General features: G+C 38.6%; 3 protein-coding genes across 3 annotated transcripts; 1 reads left to right on the top strand and 2 right to left on the bottom strand.

Annotated features, from left to right (window-relative positions):
• Positions 1-1,656: 1,656 nt before the first annotated feature.
• Positions 1,657-6,157, bottom strand: LOC133726210 (uncharacterized). The gene is made up of 9 exons (XM_062153716.1): positions 5,808-6,157; positions 4,910-5,140; positions 4,555-4,750; positions 3,539-3,709; positions 3,343-3,459; positions 2,767-2,964; positions 2,616-2,675; positions 2,428-2,526; positions 1,657-2,199 (listed from the first exon to the last, which is right to left on the bottom strand). The coding sequence occupies exons 2-9, from the start codon at positions 5,041-5,043 to the stop codon at positions 2,110-2,112; spliced, it is 1,065 nt and encodes a 354-aa protein (XP_062009700.1). The 5' UTR covers positions 5,044-5,140; positions 5,808-6,157; the 3' UTR covers positions 1,657-2,109.
• Positions 6,158-7,647: 1,490 nt separating this feature from the next.
• LOC133726208 (probable inactive ATP-dependent zinc metalloprotease FTSHI 3, chloroplastic) lies at positions 7,648-12,083 on the top strand. Its single transcript, XM_062153714.1, has 4 exons — positions 7,648-9,092; positions 10,376-10,699; positions 11,190-11,490; positions 11,790-12,083. The coding sequence occupies exons 1-4, from the start codon at positions 7,986-7,988 to the stop codon at positions 11,987-11,989; spliced, it is 1,932 nt and encodes a 643-aa protein (XP_062009698.1). The 5' UTR covers positions 7,648-7,985; the 3' UTR covers positions 11,990-12,083.
• Positions 12,084-12,998: 915 nt separating this feature from the next.
• On the bottom strand, positions 12,999-16,101 carry LOC133726209 (proline dehydrogenase 2, mitochondrial). Its single transcript, XM_062153715.1, has 4 exons — positions 15,374-16,101; positions 13,710-14,355; positions 13,379-13,619; positions 12,999-13,283 (listed from the first exon to the last, which is right to left on the bottom strand). Exons 1-4 carry the CDS (start codon positions 15,941-15,943, stop codon positions 13,244-13,246), a joined length of 1,497 nt encoding a protein of 498 aa, XP_062009699.1. The 5' UTR covers positions 15,944-16,101; the 3' UTR covers positions 12,999-13,243.
• Positions 16,102-16,846: the final 745 nt, after the last annotated feature.

Genomic DNA, 16,846 nt, shown 5'->3' with positions numbered 1-16,846 from the left:
CCCACATCACAATATTCGCTCTTTCTTTATGTCTTCTTGCAGATGAAATTACTATATACAATATTTTTGTACAATACAACATAGAATACACGTATTTTGATTTTTGAGTATGTATTTTTGTCTTGTGTACTCTTTCCGTTTCGGATATACGAAGTAGCTTTATTGGAGAACGTCGGACTTGTGCTATGATCAGTATGGCGTGCGAGCTTACCTAGGTAATGACTATTTTTGATGCATTTATGATTGGGAAATCATTTTTATTTGATTTGGCTAATCTGATATCAACATTTTTCATTTCGAAAATACTACTAGAATGAAATTCCAATTTAAATGAAATTTTACGATGAATTAATGAAATTTAGGAGGACTCAAGATATTAGATCAAATACAGAATTTAGGAAATAATGTCAGTAAAACAAGATCTTCTATAATGATCTGAATTTTAAATGTACATTTATTTTTCAACAAAATTACTAAAATTATATGAGTGCATAATTGTTGACACTTACTCAAATTATATGAGTGCATAATTGTTGACACTATACATTTTCAATATTTCTAATTGTGAAATAAATAAAGACACCTTGACTTTACTAATTTTTAGTGCTTTTTAATGATCTTATCACCAAATTAGGGAGGCTCTTGCTATAGCGAGCCACCCAATTTTGAGGCAATAGATAGTGGCCAATAACGGCCCTACAATTTTGGTTAAGGACTCAGCTTTCTAATATCTTCCAACAATAAAGCCAGAGGAGTTTAGCAATGGTCTAATTAAAGATTAGTTAAAAGCCAAAAATACCAAGAAAGAAACGTATGAGCAGGTTTAAAGGCCTTTATTTAGGTGCCTGCATTGCATGTGAGACATTTGTGTGGTTCTTGGAAGAGCCATAGTTAGCCAGTAAAGGGCCGTTTGCCCGTTTCGGGTTTGAGGACATGAAACGTTTTTTTTTTTTTTTTTTTTTGTGAGAAGGAGGACATGAAACGTTTGGACACAAAACTGAAGCCACTGACAACGCACAAGGCAACCTCTAACTTCCCCACCTCTTCAGGGCCAAAGCACAAAATGCATGTATATCCATTTGCGTGATCTTCTTGGTCAAGTAACCTTCATTTTTCATGACTATTTGGGCCGTTCAGAAGAATTAAATGTCATCGGTTGCGTATAACTATGTGTTGTTTAGTACATTAATAGTAGGAAAAGAATTGAGTGCATAAACACATAATGCATGTCAATTTGCGTGATCTTTTGAATCAAATAACTGTGCTGCTGTGTATTGTTGCTTATTTTGGTCCGTCTAGGAAAAAGTATGAAGTACGCTCGGTTACATACAACCGTTTAGTATGTATACTAGTTGGAACATAAATCAAACTTTTATGTCAAGAAAATGAAAGAGATTTATTATTTATTAGCATATTGGACTTGAGTGGAAAGTTGTGATTGTTAGGGGACCATAAAATATATCAAGTTGCATACTTTCAATTTCAATGAGATTTCATATATTCCCATCTTGAATCTACATCTGAGAATCGATCTTGATTTTACATTTTCATATCTGGAATCCATACTTGAGAATTTAGTCCTTTCAGTGTCCTTTCATTTTCATAAGACATGAATATGTACCAAACAGAGGAGTGTTCTGAATGAAAGCACTTAGAAATTCAAAACTATACTTGATACTCATAACTATATTAGAAGGACGGCACCCATAAACTCACAGGTTAAGATGTGAGTAGGACTTGAGGCCTCATGTACATCAGAACTATCAACTATGGCAACTCCATTCTTCTTCCGCTACAACTAGACGGACCTAGCTCGGACATTGATCGTCACAAGCAACTGACAAGAGGAGGAACTGAGGACCATCAAACATGAAATCCCCAACTCCACAAGATAATTTGTTCGAATCTAAATGTGAGGAAGTGAGGTTGTTACAAGAATAGGGCAGCAGTTCATAACCTTGGACTTAAAAGAAGCTATCCGACAAATTTTATGACATTGTTAATTTCTTTATACAATATCTGCTCTAGATAAATTGGACTCTACAGTTCCTACAGAAGAATGAAGAATTATGAGCTGCCCTAACTCCCCTGGGATAAGAACAACCTTCATTAAGCCGGCTTCTCATCCTCTGTAGGCTGAAGGTTCTTCCCATTCTTCTTATCATACTGCTGTTTCAATTCCTCCAAGCACTTGGATACCTAATGATCATCAAAACATATACAAACAAGGATTAAGAAACTTTATGACAGTATAAAACAAAGTCAGAAACAACAAATCGATACAAAGGAAAACATGCAATAGCAAAACAAATCAAAGTAATCGACCTACTACTTTATACAGTTTCTTTAAGAAGTGTCATGAACTTTATGAGGTATCACAGCAACAAATTGCATCAAATGTATTAAAACAGTGCAGGAGAGAAAAACCTTGATAGAGTAAGCCATTGGAAGTAACGTGTCAGGGTCCATTGCATCCTCGGGGAAGTTACGCAAAGCATGAATAAGTTTCTCGAAGGGTAATTTTACCTGTCCAAAAGAAACAAAATATAAAACATCGATGAGGTGACATTATTCTAGTTATCAACATGGAGCAGAAGGATTTGTCATATACTCACCAAGTCGTCGTGGCAATATTTTAATAGGGCCAAACCAACTTTAAAAACGATTTTAACACCCTGGAAAAAAAAAATAATACAAATAGATTCATATTAGACTCCAAAGAAAAATAATACTTCTGAACAGAGATATAACACAAACATCACTAACCTCATAGAGAAAGACATCCCAAATTCGAAGAGCCAAATGGAAAGGAAAAGAATATGAAAAAACTGTAATGAACCACTGGCTTGCATACATGCTGGGATTTATCGTTTCTTGGGTAAAATGCTCTCCGAGCTTTGGCAACTGCTCCCTTACCAACTGGTCAAACTGGAAAAGGTATTGTTGTACCAGTGGTAGACCTACCTACATGACAAGCATAAACTAACAATTTTCAGTATACTGGAGCCATTTCCATGTTTTTCTAGTGAAGAAAAATAAACCAGGCTTTGATAACTGAACAATCTTAGATTATTCAATTTCAACAACTACTCAAACCCCAAACAGATGTAGGGCATGCAAAGACGAAAACAAAAACATCGTATCACAATGAGACCACGAAAATGCAGAGTGTGATAAGGTTAATTTATCCAATGTATGGATTTCTTGTTCCTCTCTCTTAGGATGGACTGACCAAAGTGGTGGCAAACACTCTCCTTTTAGTTAAGTGAAGGGGGCCTCGCACTTAACAAGTTCAACAACCCAAAAGATAAGGTGAAGATTTTCTCATAGCAGATGGGCTACCTGATATAATCCTTCCATTGGTGCATGGACTGCTCCTTTGAGTAATGCGACCAATAACCAAAATGCATCCTCCTCGCTCATATAAAGAAGCAATAGACCAGCTAGAAACCCCATTCCCTGCATTCTTTTAACCATTTAAAATTATCCAGTGTGACATAAACTACGCACGAGAGTGAACAGACAGAAATTGTCAAACCTGAACATATCCAACATCTCTGTCAAAGACAGAGTATGCCTTCAAAACATTGTAGAGAGACCTCTGACCAGGACCATGTCTCTGCTGGAAGAAAACATGTGAAGGGAAGGTACGCGATATATCTCGAATTATATCCAGCTCTGAAGCTGATGTCTCATAAATTACCAATTGCTGCAACAAGCCAACAACCATACAGCATTTTAGTTTAATACTATGGGTGTGGATGCACAAAGAAAAAAGAGTCTTGAGGATGTGAAAAGAATAATCACAAATAGGAACAGTAGTTTCAAGTATCCAGCCACCACCTCGACCAACCTAAGACCTAATTATCCTCTTTAACAACCAAAGACTCAAAAGTGATACCTTCAAATTCAGCCAACAAGAACCTAGCTCAGGTATATAGCACTCAACTTGATTCAACTGAAGCCATCATTGTTCTTTCATTGGAAGTTAGGGTTTTGGCTTCTTTCTTTTTCTTTTTTCTTTTTGTTTTGAAAAATGGAGGTTTGGCTAGTGATGATGGGTAAGCTTCATAGCAATAAGCCTAATGTTTATGAATTGAGCCTGAGAGTCTTTGACATAAGCCTAATGCTTGAACACTGACTTTGGATTTACTTTTCAGCCCTGGTCAACAGAAAACATGTCAATGAGTGGCACATTGGAGCTCACAAAATAAAAAATACGGCTACTAAGCAGGGTAACTTGATTGAATTTGCTACAACACCAGTTTGATTAGATTAGATTTCTGTGCATTTTCAAGTACCAGAATCAGGCGTGCACCTGGATAACAGCAGTTTAATATTTTAAGCAAACAAATTCAATTCTGAAAGTAAATGTGATTATCAAACTGCTGTTCACCTAGGAGAAAGCTTTGAGATAAGGCTGGGTTCAAAACTCATTTAAAAGGAAAATAAGGAAAATACAGGAGGTATGTTTCTTCTCCAAAACAGCTTGTTAAGAAAGCTCAGAGATAACGTGTCATGTTTGTTGATTATAAGAAACCAAGAATAGTGTACCTCATAAACACCAGGGTTCATCAACAAAAGATCCCGACTTCCAGAGATCAACTGCCATACCAGACCTCTTAAACAATCAGGAATTCCTTTTCTTATTCTCCTTTTGACAACATGAGGTTTTCTCCTAAGATAATATTTCCAATCACTGCCTCCAACTCCAATCATCTTCCTCCATTTCCTAACCCTCCTTTCCTCCCTGAAAAAGTTAAATAGTTGCAGTAAATAATCATAGCACTATTTTAAATAGCATTGATGAAATATTAATTTGCTCATGTCCTAAATCCATTAAAGTGGATTGTTAGTCTGTCCAAGCTTTAAAGCTTGACATGCTAAATTGAGAAAAAGAAAGGCTTACCTCTCGAATTCAAAGGCTGACCTGCCCTTGGGTAAGCCGTTAGGAGATGGTTCCTGCTTCAAAAACCCAAATCTGTCCAATCTCAGTGGAGGAACTGGACCCAACTCACTGTCATCTGTTCGTTTCTTTTCCATTCCACGATCACAAATAAACTCTTACATGCAACATTGTCAAATGAAACAAATTTTTTCTTCCTTTACCGATCTCCTCGATCACTTAAGACAGCTAAATCTGAAAGAGGTGAAAGGAAAGAAAGATGATACTGTTTCCCTTCACAAATTAACCACAATATCAAGTAATCAAACAAAAGCCACTTCCAGAAACACACAATTTGCAAAATCCAAGCAGATCAATGACAATTTGTAGTAGCCATTCAACATGACAGCAATCAATTGCTGTCGAAATGGCATTACAAAGATTATGAAAATATCGAACGCAAACAATCTTTCGACACATATACTGGACAGCTTCTATAAGTCAATGAATATGATGGAAGACAAGGTCATAGCTTTTTTAAAATGAGTAATACAGCTAGTATCCCAACAATGGATATAGACATCAAATCGGAAATAAGCAGAAACTATCCCCAAAAAAAAATATACTTAAGAAGATGCTCAACCGATTATACCACAATAGAACAAAACAGAAAGAATCACACAAACTTTCCTCTAAACCCATTTGGCATACAATCCAAACACAACCAATCTCTATTTGCACAATTACAATCACAATCACAAACCCAATAACCAGAACATCAACCATCCTCAACATCACACACCCACAATTTACCACAATAAAAAAAACTAATCTTTAGCAGAAAATCAACCACCATTAATCTAAAGTCTCAGTCTTTTGAGGCGAAAATGAAAACCCAGATGAAAAAAAAACGAAAACCAACCTGGGTTTTGCAGAATTTGAGTCGACGAATGATGGGTTGTTGTCCGTTTTGGTCCTGGGATTCGATAATGTGAGATAAGATAGCTCTGGAAATTCTGCAATCCTGAATTAGATTGAGACAGAGGAGGGCCTACGAATGGTAGTTGGAATCGTTCACGAAAAGCAAATGGAGGTTTTACGCGTGGTAAGAGGTTAAGTGATTCGTCCTCAGTGCGATGGGAATCAACGAACAGAAGAGGAGGGGGAGAACGGCGCCGTTTTGCTGAAATATCGGAACCGCCCCCGAAGTAGTTTCGGGCTGAAGGCTTCAGCTCCCCAACAGAACAGTACGCGTCGTTGGTTATTCAAAGGAGCGAGTCATTGCGTCGTTGATCAGATATGGGGAATTGGAAAAAAAAAAAAAAAAATTTGTCTGGTACCATTTGATATAATGACATAAGTCTTCCATTAATAAGTCGGAGTTTGTGAGTTCGATTCACAATAGGCTAGTTGTTGTATATGAGTTGTTAATTTGATAAAATAAAATAATTTAATCACCTGGTGTGGTAAGGTTGGTCGAGCTGTCTAGCATAGAATTTGCATGTCTAGAGTTCGAGTCTCAACTCCCACCAGTTTGTGGCCAGCAAGTTTGAGGGGGTCTTTGAGTTTATGCGCCAGAGACAAAAGTAGGGCTGGGCAAGTTTGAGGGGGTCTTTGAGTTTATGCGCCGGAGACAAAAGTAGGGCTGGGCGTTTTCACCCGAGAGACCGTGAAACCGGATCGATCCGGACCGAAATCGACAATTTGGGTCGGTTTTGAAAGCAGATTTCCTCAGTTCGGGCTAAAGCGAACCGATTACAAGGTTCCTCGGGTCGGTCTCGGTTTTCATATTTCCAGGCCCGATTAGGACCGATTATTTGTACATGTATACGTGTCAAATTTTAATTGGTTGTCATATGTATGTATAGAGCATACCATACACTCACTTGCAGGCAATCACCCAATAATCCCAATTTCATTTCGAGTCTTCGACAAATCACAGATCGACCTAATCACCTAATCACCTTTTCAGTTCGAGAAAACCTCAAAACCCCAGCCCTTATTTCCTTGATTCCTTCTGTTCTTCACTTCTTCACCCATCGATTAGGGCTGGGCTCTGTCACTCTGTGTCTCGAACTCTCGATCAATCACCCATTCACCCATGGATTCCTCCACTGGAAACACATAACAAACCCAATCCCAATCTCAAAGCCATTCCGAACCCAATTCAAATTCCGATTCGAGTCCAGCAAACTCTAATTCCAAGCCGATCCGGAGCCCGAAGTTACCGAGAATGCTGTCGTCCCTGCAACCGCAAGTACTGGTACTCCATCTTCTGCTGGAACTCCATCTACGATGACATCAAGGATGTGCAAGGATCAAGGATGTGCTTTTGCAAGGATAGCTTCATTTTGCAAGGATCAAGGATGTGCTTTTGCTTCAGTTTGCACTTTGTACTTTGTAGTTTGTAATTTGGATAGCTTCAGTTTGCAAGGATGTGCTTTTGCTTCAGTTTGTAGTTTGTAGTCTGTGAATCAATGAATCTGGAAAAATAGGTTTCTTGGCCCGGAAAACCGATAGACCGAACCGATAGTGTTCGGGTCGGTTTCTAATCGGTTCTTACATGCAAAAAAAACCGATCCGAACCCAGCCCTAGACAAAAGATTAGCTTGACTTTATTGAGATACTCTCGTAGTTTTGTGGACCTCGGTCAGAATAAGATCAATAACAAAGTAAGCTCGAACCCTCCTTCCCAGCCCGCTTCTAAATGCTACATACTCTGGTCCAAGTGTTGGAGAAAACACTTCTGCGGTCACAACCACAGCCAAGAAACAGAACGACCCATACACCGCATAACACGTGGATATCTCTTATATTCAACTGGCCCAAAATAAAAATCCAAAAAGTGTAGATAATTTCTCATTCCATTGTATCCATGATCCTTCCTGCAACCCCCTCCAGGTTTCAATGGTGAAACACCACTTCCAGGTTCCATTCCCTCATTCTGGGTTTTTCTTTTCTTTTCTTTTATCAAATTCCACATCTTTATGTGATTTCTCATTTCTGTACTAGTGTTCTGGCAATGGTGCTTGTACAGTTAGTGGGTATAATTGGTATTATGTCTGAATAGATAGATTGGTATTGTGATAGAGGTACAAACATGGCTTGCTTTTCTGTTGTTTGCAATACTGGGTTTCACCCTGTTCATAATAATCTGGGAGTTCATGGTGGAAAGCCCAAGTCTTTAGGGAGATTCAGAGACTTTTGTTGTGATTCATTTGCTTTTAGTTCTCTAAGATTTGATAAAGGTTGCAACTTTCATCATGGGTTGGTGTGGAACAGTGAGTTTTGGTCACTTAGTGATGGAAAAAGTGGAGCTCATTTACAGAGATATAGTAATTATGGTAATAAATCAAAACATGGGTTGCGTTGTTACAGCAAAATTGGGCCACTGACAAGTGAGAACAGTGCAAATAAGCAGATCAATTTGGGGAAAAAGGGTGGCAGTAATGTGAGGAAGAGGTTTTCATTAAGATTGCGTCCGAGGGTGCGGTTATTAGCTTTAAGATTGAGAAGAGTTTCAATCCGGTCGATATTGATTGATGTTGGCATCTTCTTGAGAAATAATAGAAGAAAAGTTACTCTTTTTACTTCGGTTTCGGTAGCATTGGGAATGTGCTATCTGTTTTTAAGGTTAACAGCAATCCCGTCTCCAAAAATGGTTCCGTATTCAGAATTGGTTACAAGCATACGGAATGAGTCTGTTTCGAAAGTTCTTCTCGAGGAGGGATCTCGTAGGATATATTATAACACACACTCTCCCATTGTTGGGAGTACTCAGTCGTCTAATGAAGAATTACCGAGTGATCAGATTGAGAATGTGGCCCAGGTTGCGAGTTATGATGGTCAACAATCCGGTCAAGCATTGAACCGGAATAAATTGAAGAAATTATCAGTGACTCGATCTTCAGCCCCCGAATGGCAGTTTTCCACCAGAAAAGTAGATCATGATGAGAAATTTCTTCTTAGTTTGATGAGAGAAAAAGGGATTACATATGGCTCAGCTCCTCAATCAGTGTTGATGTCAATGAGGACTACTTTGATAACGATAATATCTCTGTGGATTCCTTTGATGCCATTGATGTGGCTTCTTTATCGTCAACTTTCTGCTGCTAGTAGCCCAGCTAAAAAGCGGCGACCTGATAATCAGTTGGTTGGGTTTGACGATGTTGAGGGAGTTGATGCTGCCAAATTAGAGCTTATGGAGGTAATCATCTAATCTCTAGAATACATAAACTCTGTTACCTGTTATTCTTTATTTATCTTTGTTAGTACTTTCAGCATTGCCAGCATGCTTCTATAGTTGATAATTAGCCTTATTTCTCTTTTTTTGGAACTGTGGATATCTTTCATTCTTTCAGCTTCAGTTATACACCCCATAAGAGCTAGAAAGCTTTTTCCATCACCACTCAATAAATTTTAGAAATTCTAGGACAATCTAAATCAATCCATAGGTAAAGAGGTAGAACTTGAATCAAAGCCAAAAGAATGCAGCTTTTGTTTGTTGTTGGAGTTTTCAGATCTTGGAGAGATTGAAACACCACCAAAAAAAAAAAAAAAAACTCATGCAAATGATGACTAAAAAGAGCTAGTTTTGTACTACTTCAAGCAATATTTTACAAATAATGGCATTTTCCGAAACTCTAGAGCGAGTGCTATAACTGTTGCATAAAAGGAGCAAGAATATCATTTCATTTGTTTACGAAAGCCACACGATAAAGAAATTCAATTATTTGCACCCCCACACCTCCTTCTGAGGTTTATTTTCAATGAATTTTTATACATGTATAAGGACATCACGGTCTACAATCAACAAAAAAATTCAATTATTTGCACCCCCACACCTCTCTCCTGAGGTTTATGTTCAATGAATTTCCATACATGTATAAGGACATCATCGGTCTGCAGTCAGGAGTTTCCAGAGACGTGTAATCTAGCTTCTACGTATTTCAGCCTGCTATTGATATGAATGAGCTAAGATAAGGTTGCTAGGTAAATTTTTGATGCAGTGCACAATTGGGTTCTTTACTCTAAGGAGTACCCTTTACACAGCACACTTTCTTTTTTCCAGAAGTAATCATTAATTGAAACTAGGTGTTCTTTAAGAAGCAAAAAGGTTGGTGCGGACCATGAATCAAAAGTTTTATCTAGATCAGGTGCTGGGAAGATTTCCCTAGGCTTTGCAGCAAGCCTTTGTACGCATGGTGCTATGTCTTGCAGCTTATATCTGTTTCTGTTAATATAATCCTATGAATGTTTCTCATTTTTATAAAATGTGGTTGCCAGACAAGTAGCCACTTTTGTCAGATATTGGGATGTATTTAGGTTGTTTGTACAACTAAAGGTCACTGAGTATATCTTGTGACAAGATTCTTGTTACCACACACACACACACTCACACACATATATATATATTTTTATTTTTATGTATATACACATCTTACTCTATTTCTTTCATTTGTGTTTGTTGACATAGTTCTTGTTTTGTAGATAGTTCTATGCTTGCAAGGAGCCATTAACTACAACAAACTAGGAGCAAAGTTACCTAGAGGTGTATTGCTGGTGGGTCCTCCAGGAACAGGGAAAACACTACTTGCTCGTGCAGTGGCTGGAGAAGCAGGTGTACCATTTTTCACTGTTTCTGCCAGTGAATTTGTTGAGATGTTTGTCGGAAGAGGGGCAGCTCGCATCAGAGATCTATTTAATGTGGCAAGAAAAAATTCACCCTCAATCATATTCATTGATGAGATTGATGCAGTTGGAACAAAGCGTGGTAGAAGTTTCAACGATGAGCGCGACCAAACGCTGAATCAGGTAATCTAAGATTCAGTTCTTTCCACTTATGTTAAAAGAAAAGTATCCAATTTTGTCGTCCCACCTTGCATAATTCTCATCTAGCAATATCAACTTCTCTATTATGTTATTGTATTCCTAATGTCTTCTTGAATTGATTAACATATAGATTTTGATTGTAGATTACTAGATCAATATAACTATTGAAAAAATTATGGTGGTACTTGCGAAAATTCTTTGGTTCAGTACCCTTTATTTTATTTTATTTTACTTTAGTTTGAGATACCGCCCCCCCAAAAAAAAAAAAAAAACTAACTAAAACTAAAACTAAAACCCTTTCCAACTTTTCTTGCTTATTTATTTTACATTGATCATAATTCTTTCACATTCGATATTCGAACATTGCTCTGTTTTTTTTTTTTAACCTTGGTTTTAATATTCAATTATCAAGTCTAAATAATAAAATAGTAATTTGACAGTCTAATTTGGCTAAACTGTGTCTCTTCTTTAGTTGCTGACAGAAATGGATGGATTTGAGTCGGATTCGAAAGTGGTTGTTGTTGCAGCAACTAATCGGCCTGAAGTATTGGATCCAGCCCTTTGTAGGCCAGGCCGCTTCTCAAGAAAAGTAGTTGTAGGAGAACCAGATGAGGATGGAAGGAGAAAGATCTTGGCTGTACATTTGAGAGGAGTTCCGTTGGAGGAAGATGCTAATCTTATCAGTGATCTCATCGCTTCTCTGACACCAGGTTTTGTGGGGGCTGATCTTGCAAACATTGTCAATGAAGCTGCTTTACTTGCTGCTCGTAGGGGTAGGTTGAAGTATATTGTACTTTCATGTATCACTCTGTTTTTTTTCCCTCTGAAATTGTGGTCCTTCTTCTCACTTCAAACGTAGGATCATCATTCTAATTTTTGGTCTCTCTCAGTGAGATTCATTTATCTGTTATTCACACCTGTTCTTCCAGAGCCTAAAACACCCTTGTCTCTTCCCTCTTCAGACCTTATTGTTTTATTTGTGCCTTACTGATTAATGCAATGTTTATGCTACTGCTACCTTTATAAAGGGAATTGCGATGTCTAAAATATGTCAATCTATTAACTTCCACAGGTGGTGAGAGCGTTACCAGAGAAGATGTAATGGAAGCAATTGAAAGAGCAAAGTTTGGAATCAATGATAAGCGACTTAGGCCTACAAGAATAAGCAACGAGCTCGGGAAACTCTTCCCATGGATGCCTTCTCTGACGGGAAAGAATAATACAAGACAAGACGGAGCGCAAGGGCCACTAGGATACCAAACTCTGAGCTGAGTATGTACCTTACAATTTTAGTGATAGTTACACACATATTACATTATAACTGAGCGTATTCAATTTTTGATGAAAGAAATTTTGATTTATACTAGTCATCATCGGCTGAAGAAATATATCTGGTGTAATGATTGGAAAATGGTAATTTTCTAGTATCCATGTGAATGCTGCATTAGCATTTAGCTGGATTTGCATAGGGTTTTACAAAAGTAGCTTAGGCAATCAAAACTCTAATTATTATTATATATAGAAAATGCTCGATTTCCTTTGGTTGAAAGTCATTTTCCAAGTGGATGTGCTGGTGGTAATGCTTGGTTCCCGTATTGGGATGTGCTAGGCATTCAAAACTCTAATTATTATTATTATATAGAAAATGCTTGATTCCCTTTGGTTGAAAGTCACTTTCCAAGTGGGATGTGCTACTGTATTTTTGTCAGCATGCATAATGACTGAGAGAAATGCTAATCTCCTACTTTGTTGGAATACCCTGTGATTTTGACACCCACTAATTTTAAATTATATAACGTGTTGGCTAAATGGGAAACTAGCATGCTTTAAGATGCAAGAGAAAAAAAATGAATATTTTGCCAGGCTGCTGTATTTGTGTTTTTAGAAGCACACTGCTGTATGTGTTCATTATTTCTTTTATATATATATATATATACTAAACTATGATATCTACTGATTATTGTATCATATTTATATACAAGCATGAGGGAATGGATTTCTTTAAGTTATCTTATGATATGAAATTTTAGGAAAATGAATATGGCATTGGTCAGAAATAGTGAGCCCACCGCCCTCATGATATTATGATGTTGACATGCACAACCAACTCCTAATGTCTTTTTGCCTTCTTGTGGATGTGTTTTAATATTCAAGTCCTGGTAGAAATCCTAGTCAGTTACACATCAGCTGTTCCTATCTGGGTAATGAAGACATTATCTTCCATTAAAAGAGTAGGCATATCACATGTTTGTACACCCTTCTAGTACTGGTCCAGTACTGATTTGGAAGCAACATAAACTGACTTTTATTCGTTTTGAGCATGGAAGTAGGAAGAGTAGGGACCTGTTGCAGCCCTAGATTACAGAATGCCCTAATGTAATAGGGAAAACAGAGCACAACTCTCCTACAACACATCTTCATTATTCATTCCAGTAACTGTGCATTTCACCACAATTACTGATAATTTACAATGTTGGCGGTGAAGCACCAAGCTTGTTGTTGTGCAAAAGCCTTTTAGTTTTTGCCTTAGAAAATTGCTGCTTTGAGTCTCCTTTTCAACTCCTCCCTGTATGCAAAGAAAGACCAGAGTACACATTAGAATCACATCAAGTTTTTATGATATGAAATTTAGAGGTTGTTTGCTTAAACTTGAATTATTACCTGGTAAGGTTTCTGTCTAGAGTTGAAGCAGATAAAAGCCCTCGGTTTTCTTCAGCCCTCCGTAAAAGGTAAGGCATCACTAATTCTATAGGTCCAAATGGCATATACTTGCTGACTTGAAACCCTGCGTCTTTCAGACCAAAGGAAAGTGCTTCTGCCATTCCATACAGCTGAGCAAATTCGAGCTTCTGGTGCACCTTGCTGATCCCAATTTCATGTGCTTTTTTCACAGCCAGTTTCCCTGTATGCATTAAAATTTCACGTCAGGCATATTAGCTCAAAACTCTAGAGAGGATTTCCTACGTGTCGTGAAAGTGTTTCAATTCCATACCAGATTCTACATTATGGGTTGCGAGAACAACAGCGCCGGAGCCATTTCCAATTCTCTCAAGCATGTACGAAGCACACTCGTTGTAGCACGCGTGTGTCTCCTCAATGCTGTTGTGAATGGGAGAGTCATAGCCCAAGGCAGAAGCTATTTTACTTTCACTTGACATATAAGCACCCCTCACCACTTTGAAACCCATCGGAATGCCCATCTTGTCTGCAGCCTTTGATGCTAGCAACAATCTTTCCTTTGCATCTTTCAAATAAGCTTGGATTGTACCGTAAACAATTGGGTTGTCACCTTTATTGTGCTTGATTGCAGAAGCGTATGTCAAGTAATCAATGGAAGGCTGAATCGATGTGTACTCTGCATCCACCGATAATGGGACATTAGCTTCTACGCACTTTTCGGATAGTCTTTGTAGCCTCTGATGGACTAACTCGAGATCACGCTCTTCTTCCGGAGTTAAAGGTTCGGGTTTTTCCATCGTATGATACAGAGGACTGGATTCCGAGAAAATGGGTAAAGTCTCATGCTTCCATGGAAGATTGAAAGAAGGGTCTTTCTGTTGCCATCTCAGCAAGTCACTAACCCGCTGGAGAAGCTTCATGGGGCATATTGCAGTAATCTTCAGTATAATAAAGCTCACCTGTCAGAGGTTAAAAACATCATTTTCAGTTACAATCAAACTCCAACAAAAAAGATTTCCTCGTGAGCACTACTGTTCTGACTAGTCACGGTCAGATTTGGCAGGAATCCAAATGGAATCAATGATTCTATTGCTAGCTAAGATTCAGCTGGTATATACGTACAGCTATCACAAACCACAAATTTCTCAAGTACTTTTCCAACTGGCTGAAAAGTAGTGCCGTCTTCTAGCCAATCTCTAAATCTATGATGCTAAAAATGCAGAAACTCATCAACTGTTACGACCAAGCCAACTAACAAGTTGCCCTACAACACTAAACCTGTACGGCCGCTAAATTATAATAAGAATAATTAAATACCAGTTTAAAAATAGAAGTTTAAAAAAAAAAATCAGTTCTAAACTAAACATAGTATCACTATAAGAATACCTCGTTAGATCCGAACTTTAATCGGCAGACTTTTAACTTTAGAGATTAAGAGCATTTATCGGTAACCAACTCAACACTAAAGAGTCAACTTCAATCAATCAAACCTATTTCCATTTCAGCTTCGACTACTTAATTACCACTTCGGTTAATACAATTTGACGGGAACTCAAAACTTGATTAAACCTCTTTTTAGTAAATATTTGAATGAAAATTCTTTTTTCCTTTTTTGGACTAAAACACCACTGTGCAAAACACAGACCAGCACCAATCTCCGAACTTTAATCCAGTCTTTAATGAAGAAAATTTACCGGAAAAATAATTTTCAGTGAACAAAGAACACATGTCTGAGCTTTGGTTACCTACATGTCACGTCAGAGTGACATGCACCACTCCACGTGGCAGGAGTAGACAGAGTAGGACCCACAAAACCTACTTGGCACCACGTCGTTTCAACACAATCTTAACCTAGCTAGAAGCTAGAACCAAACAAAGTGGGAACAAAAACCAAAAAAAAAAAAAAAAGAAAGGGTTGAATGAATGTTGGGAGAAAAAAAACAAGAAAAGAGGTTGGAAGATTTGATTTTTACTTACAGAAGAACGAGGAAGGGACTTGGTGGATTCAATGGTGTCCAAGAAGCCCTGCAAGTTCCGATCACATGACTCGTTGTCGCTGGCGTACTCTAAGGCGTAGACCAGCATGCCCCTAAGCCCCGCCTCGTTGAGCGCGCGAACCGACTCACCGGTCGCCACGGTGTCCTCACCGGCGCAAAAGTGCTCGTAAAACGTGGACCTTATGAACCCCAAAATGACGTCTTTGACCCCGGGCGTCGTCATCAGCCTCGACCTCATCATCCACATTCCGACGTCCACCATCGGCTCCATCGCCACCATGTGGAGATTCGCCGCCGCGCGGAGCAGCTTCAACGTAGGAACCGACGCAAACAGCCTGTTGTTCTCGTCGTCGAGGTTGAACAAGGCCTCCGCTGCCTTGGGGTGGTGGCCGTCCAGGGGCGGCAGCAGCAGCTCCTCCTCCGCTTCGGGTTGGGCCTTTTCAGGGAAGGTGATCGGCGAAACGCCGGAGATGGTGGTGGAGGAAGCCGAGTTGAGAGGGCGGAGCGTCTTCAGGAGTCTCTGTGCTGCTGGGATTACACGGTTGGCCATAAAAGTTTCGGCTTTGTTTGGATGGTTTTGGCTCTCCTAGTTTGGTTTTTCTCTATGAAAAAAAAATTTGCCTTATTTTTCTCTCTAGGGAATTTGCAACTCTCTTTCTCTCTCTGTTTTGCTATTTGCGCTTTGATGTGGGCGAGGAGAAGTGAGGTCCCTTCCCTTCTATATAGACCAGTTTTAGAATTAGTAACCGCTCAGTAAAACGGTAAAAAAAATATTTTCGTGAGCTGGAGCCACCTCAGATTTTGACTTTTGACCAGGATCGTACGATCCGCGTTGATTGGTTAATTTACTTTACTGACAGTGCGTCCCAGATTACTGGATTAATACTGACGTAGTTATCGAACAAGCTAGATGCCCGAACGGGCATTTGGACGGGTAGACGCGCTGGAAGGGAGCGTGGGAGTCACGGAGGAGATAGGAACGTGGAAGGATAGACGGTGAGGGATTTGCGGGTGGGAGTTGGTCAGAGGGTTCTAGGCTGTCAGATTGGGTCTTACGTGGCTCCACCGAATTTTCGTACTGGTTTAAGAGGCGTCGACGTCAGTGGGATTAAGATTTCTAATTTTTTTTTTTTGAAAGGAGGTTTCTAATTATGTTTGTGGGATTAGTTAGAAAGAAATTTTGTAGATTTGGATTAATTGGTAAGAAAATTATGTAGATTTGGGAACTAATTTAGGTAAGAAAATTATGTAGATTTGGGAACTAATTTAGGAGAGAGTCAAATTAATCAGACCTAAAATTTGCAGTACGTTCTTACCTTAACAGAAAAAACAAGGCAAAAAAAAAAAACATCATGCCGAAAATATCTAATCTGATCTGATTGTCTGTTTTGCAATATTTTATTAAAAACAAATATAGAAAAACCGAAATCTAAATTTAAAATAGCAACACACT

The sequence above is a fragment of the Rosa rugosa genome, chromosome 1 (genome assembly GCF_958449725.1).
Source record: "Rosa rugosa chromosome 1, drRosRugo1.1, whole genome shotgun sequence".
In the NCBI taxonomy this organism is placed as follows: Eukaryota; Viridiplantae; Streptophyta; class Magnoliopsida; order Rosales; family Rosaceae; genus Rosa; species Rosa rugosa.
This window is presented reverse-complemented; position numbering and strand designations above follow the sequence as displayed.

Coding starts and splice junctions, on each gene's coding strand:
- LOC133726210 (XM_062153716.1), bottom strand. CDS start 5,043: ATGGAAAAGAAACGAACAGATGACAGTGAGTTGGGTCCAGTTCCTCCA. Junction 3,710..4,554: donor TGAACCCTGGTGTTTATGAG/GTACACTATTCT, acceptor GGCTTGTTGCAG/CAATTGGTAATTTATGAGAC. Junction 2,200..2,427: donor CAATGGCTTACTCTATCAAG/GTTTTTCTCTCC, acceptor GATGATCATTAG/GTATCCAAGTGCTTGGAGGA.
- LOC133726208 (XM_062153714.1), top strand. CDS start 7,986: ATGGCTTGCTTTTCTGTTGTTTGCAATACTGGGTTTCACCCTGTTCAT. Junction 9,093..10,375: donor CCAAATTAGAGCTTATGGAG/GTAATCATCTAA, acceptor CTTGTTTTGTAG/ATAGTTCTATGCTTGCAAGG. Junction 11,491..11,789: donor TTTACTTGCTGCTCGTAGGG/GTAGGTTGAAGT, acceptor TAACTTCCACAG/GTGGTGAGAGCGTTACCAGA.
- LOC133726209 (XM_062153715.1), bottom strand. CDS start 15,943: ATGGCCAACCGTGTAATCCCAGCAGCACAGAGACTCCTGAAGACGCTC. Junction 14,356..15,373: donor AGTCCCTTCCTCGTTCTTCT/GTAAGTAAAAAT, acceptor AACCTCTGACAG/GTGAGCTTTATTATACTGAA. Junction 13,620..13,709: donor AACCCATAATGTAGAATCTG/GTATGGAATTGA, acceptor TAATGCATACAG/GGAAACTGGCTGTGAAAAAA.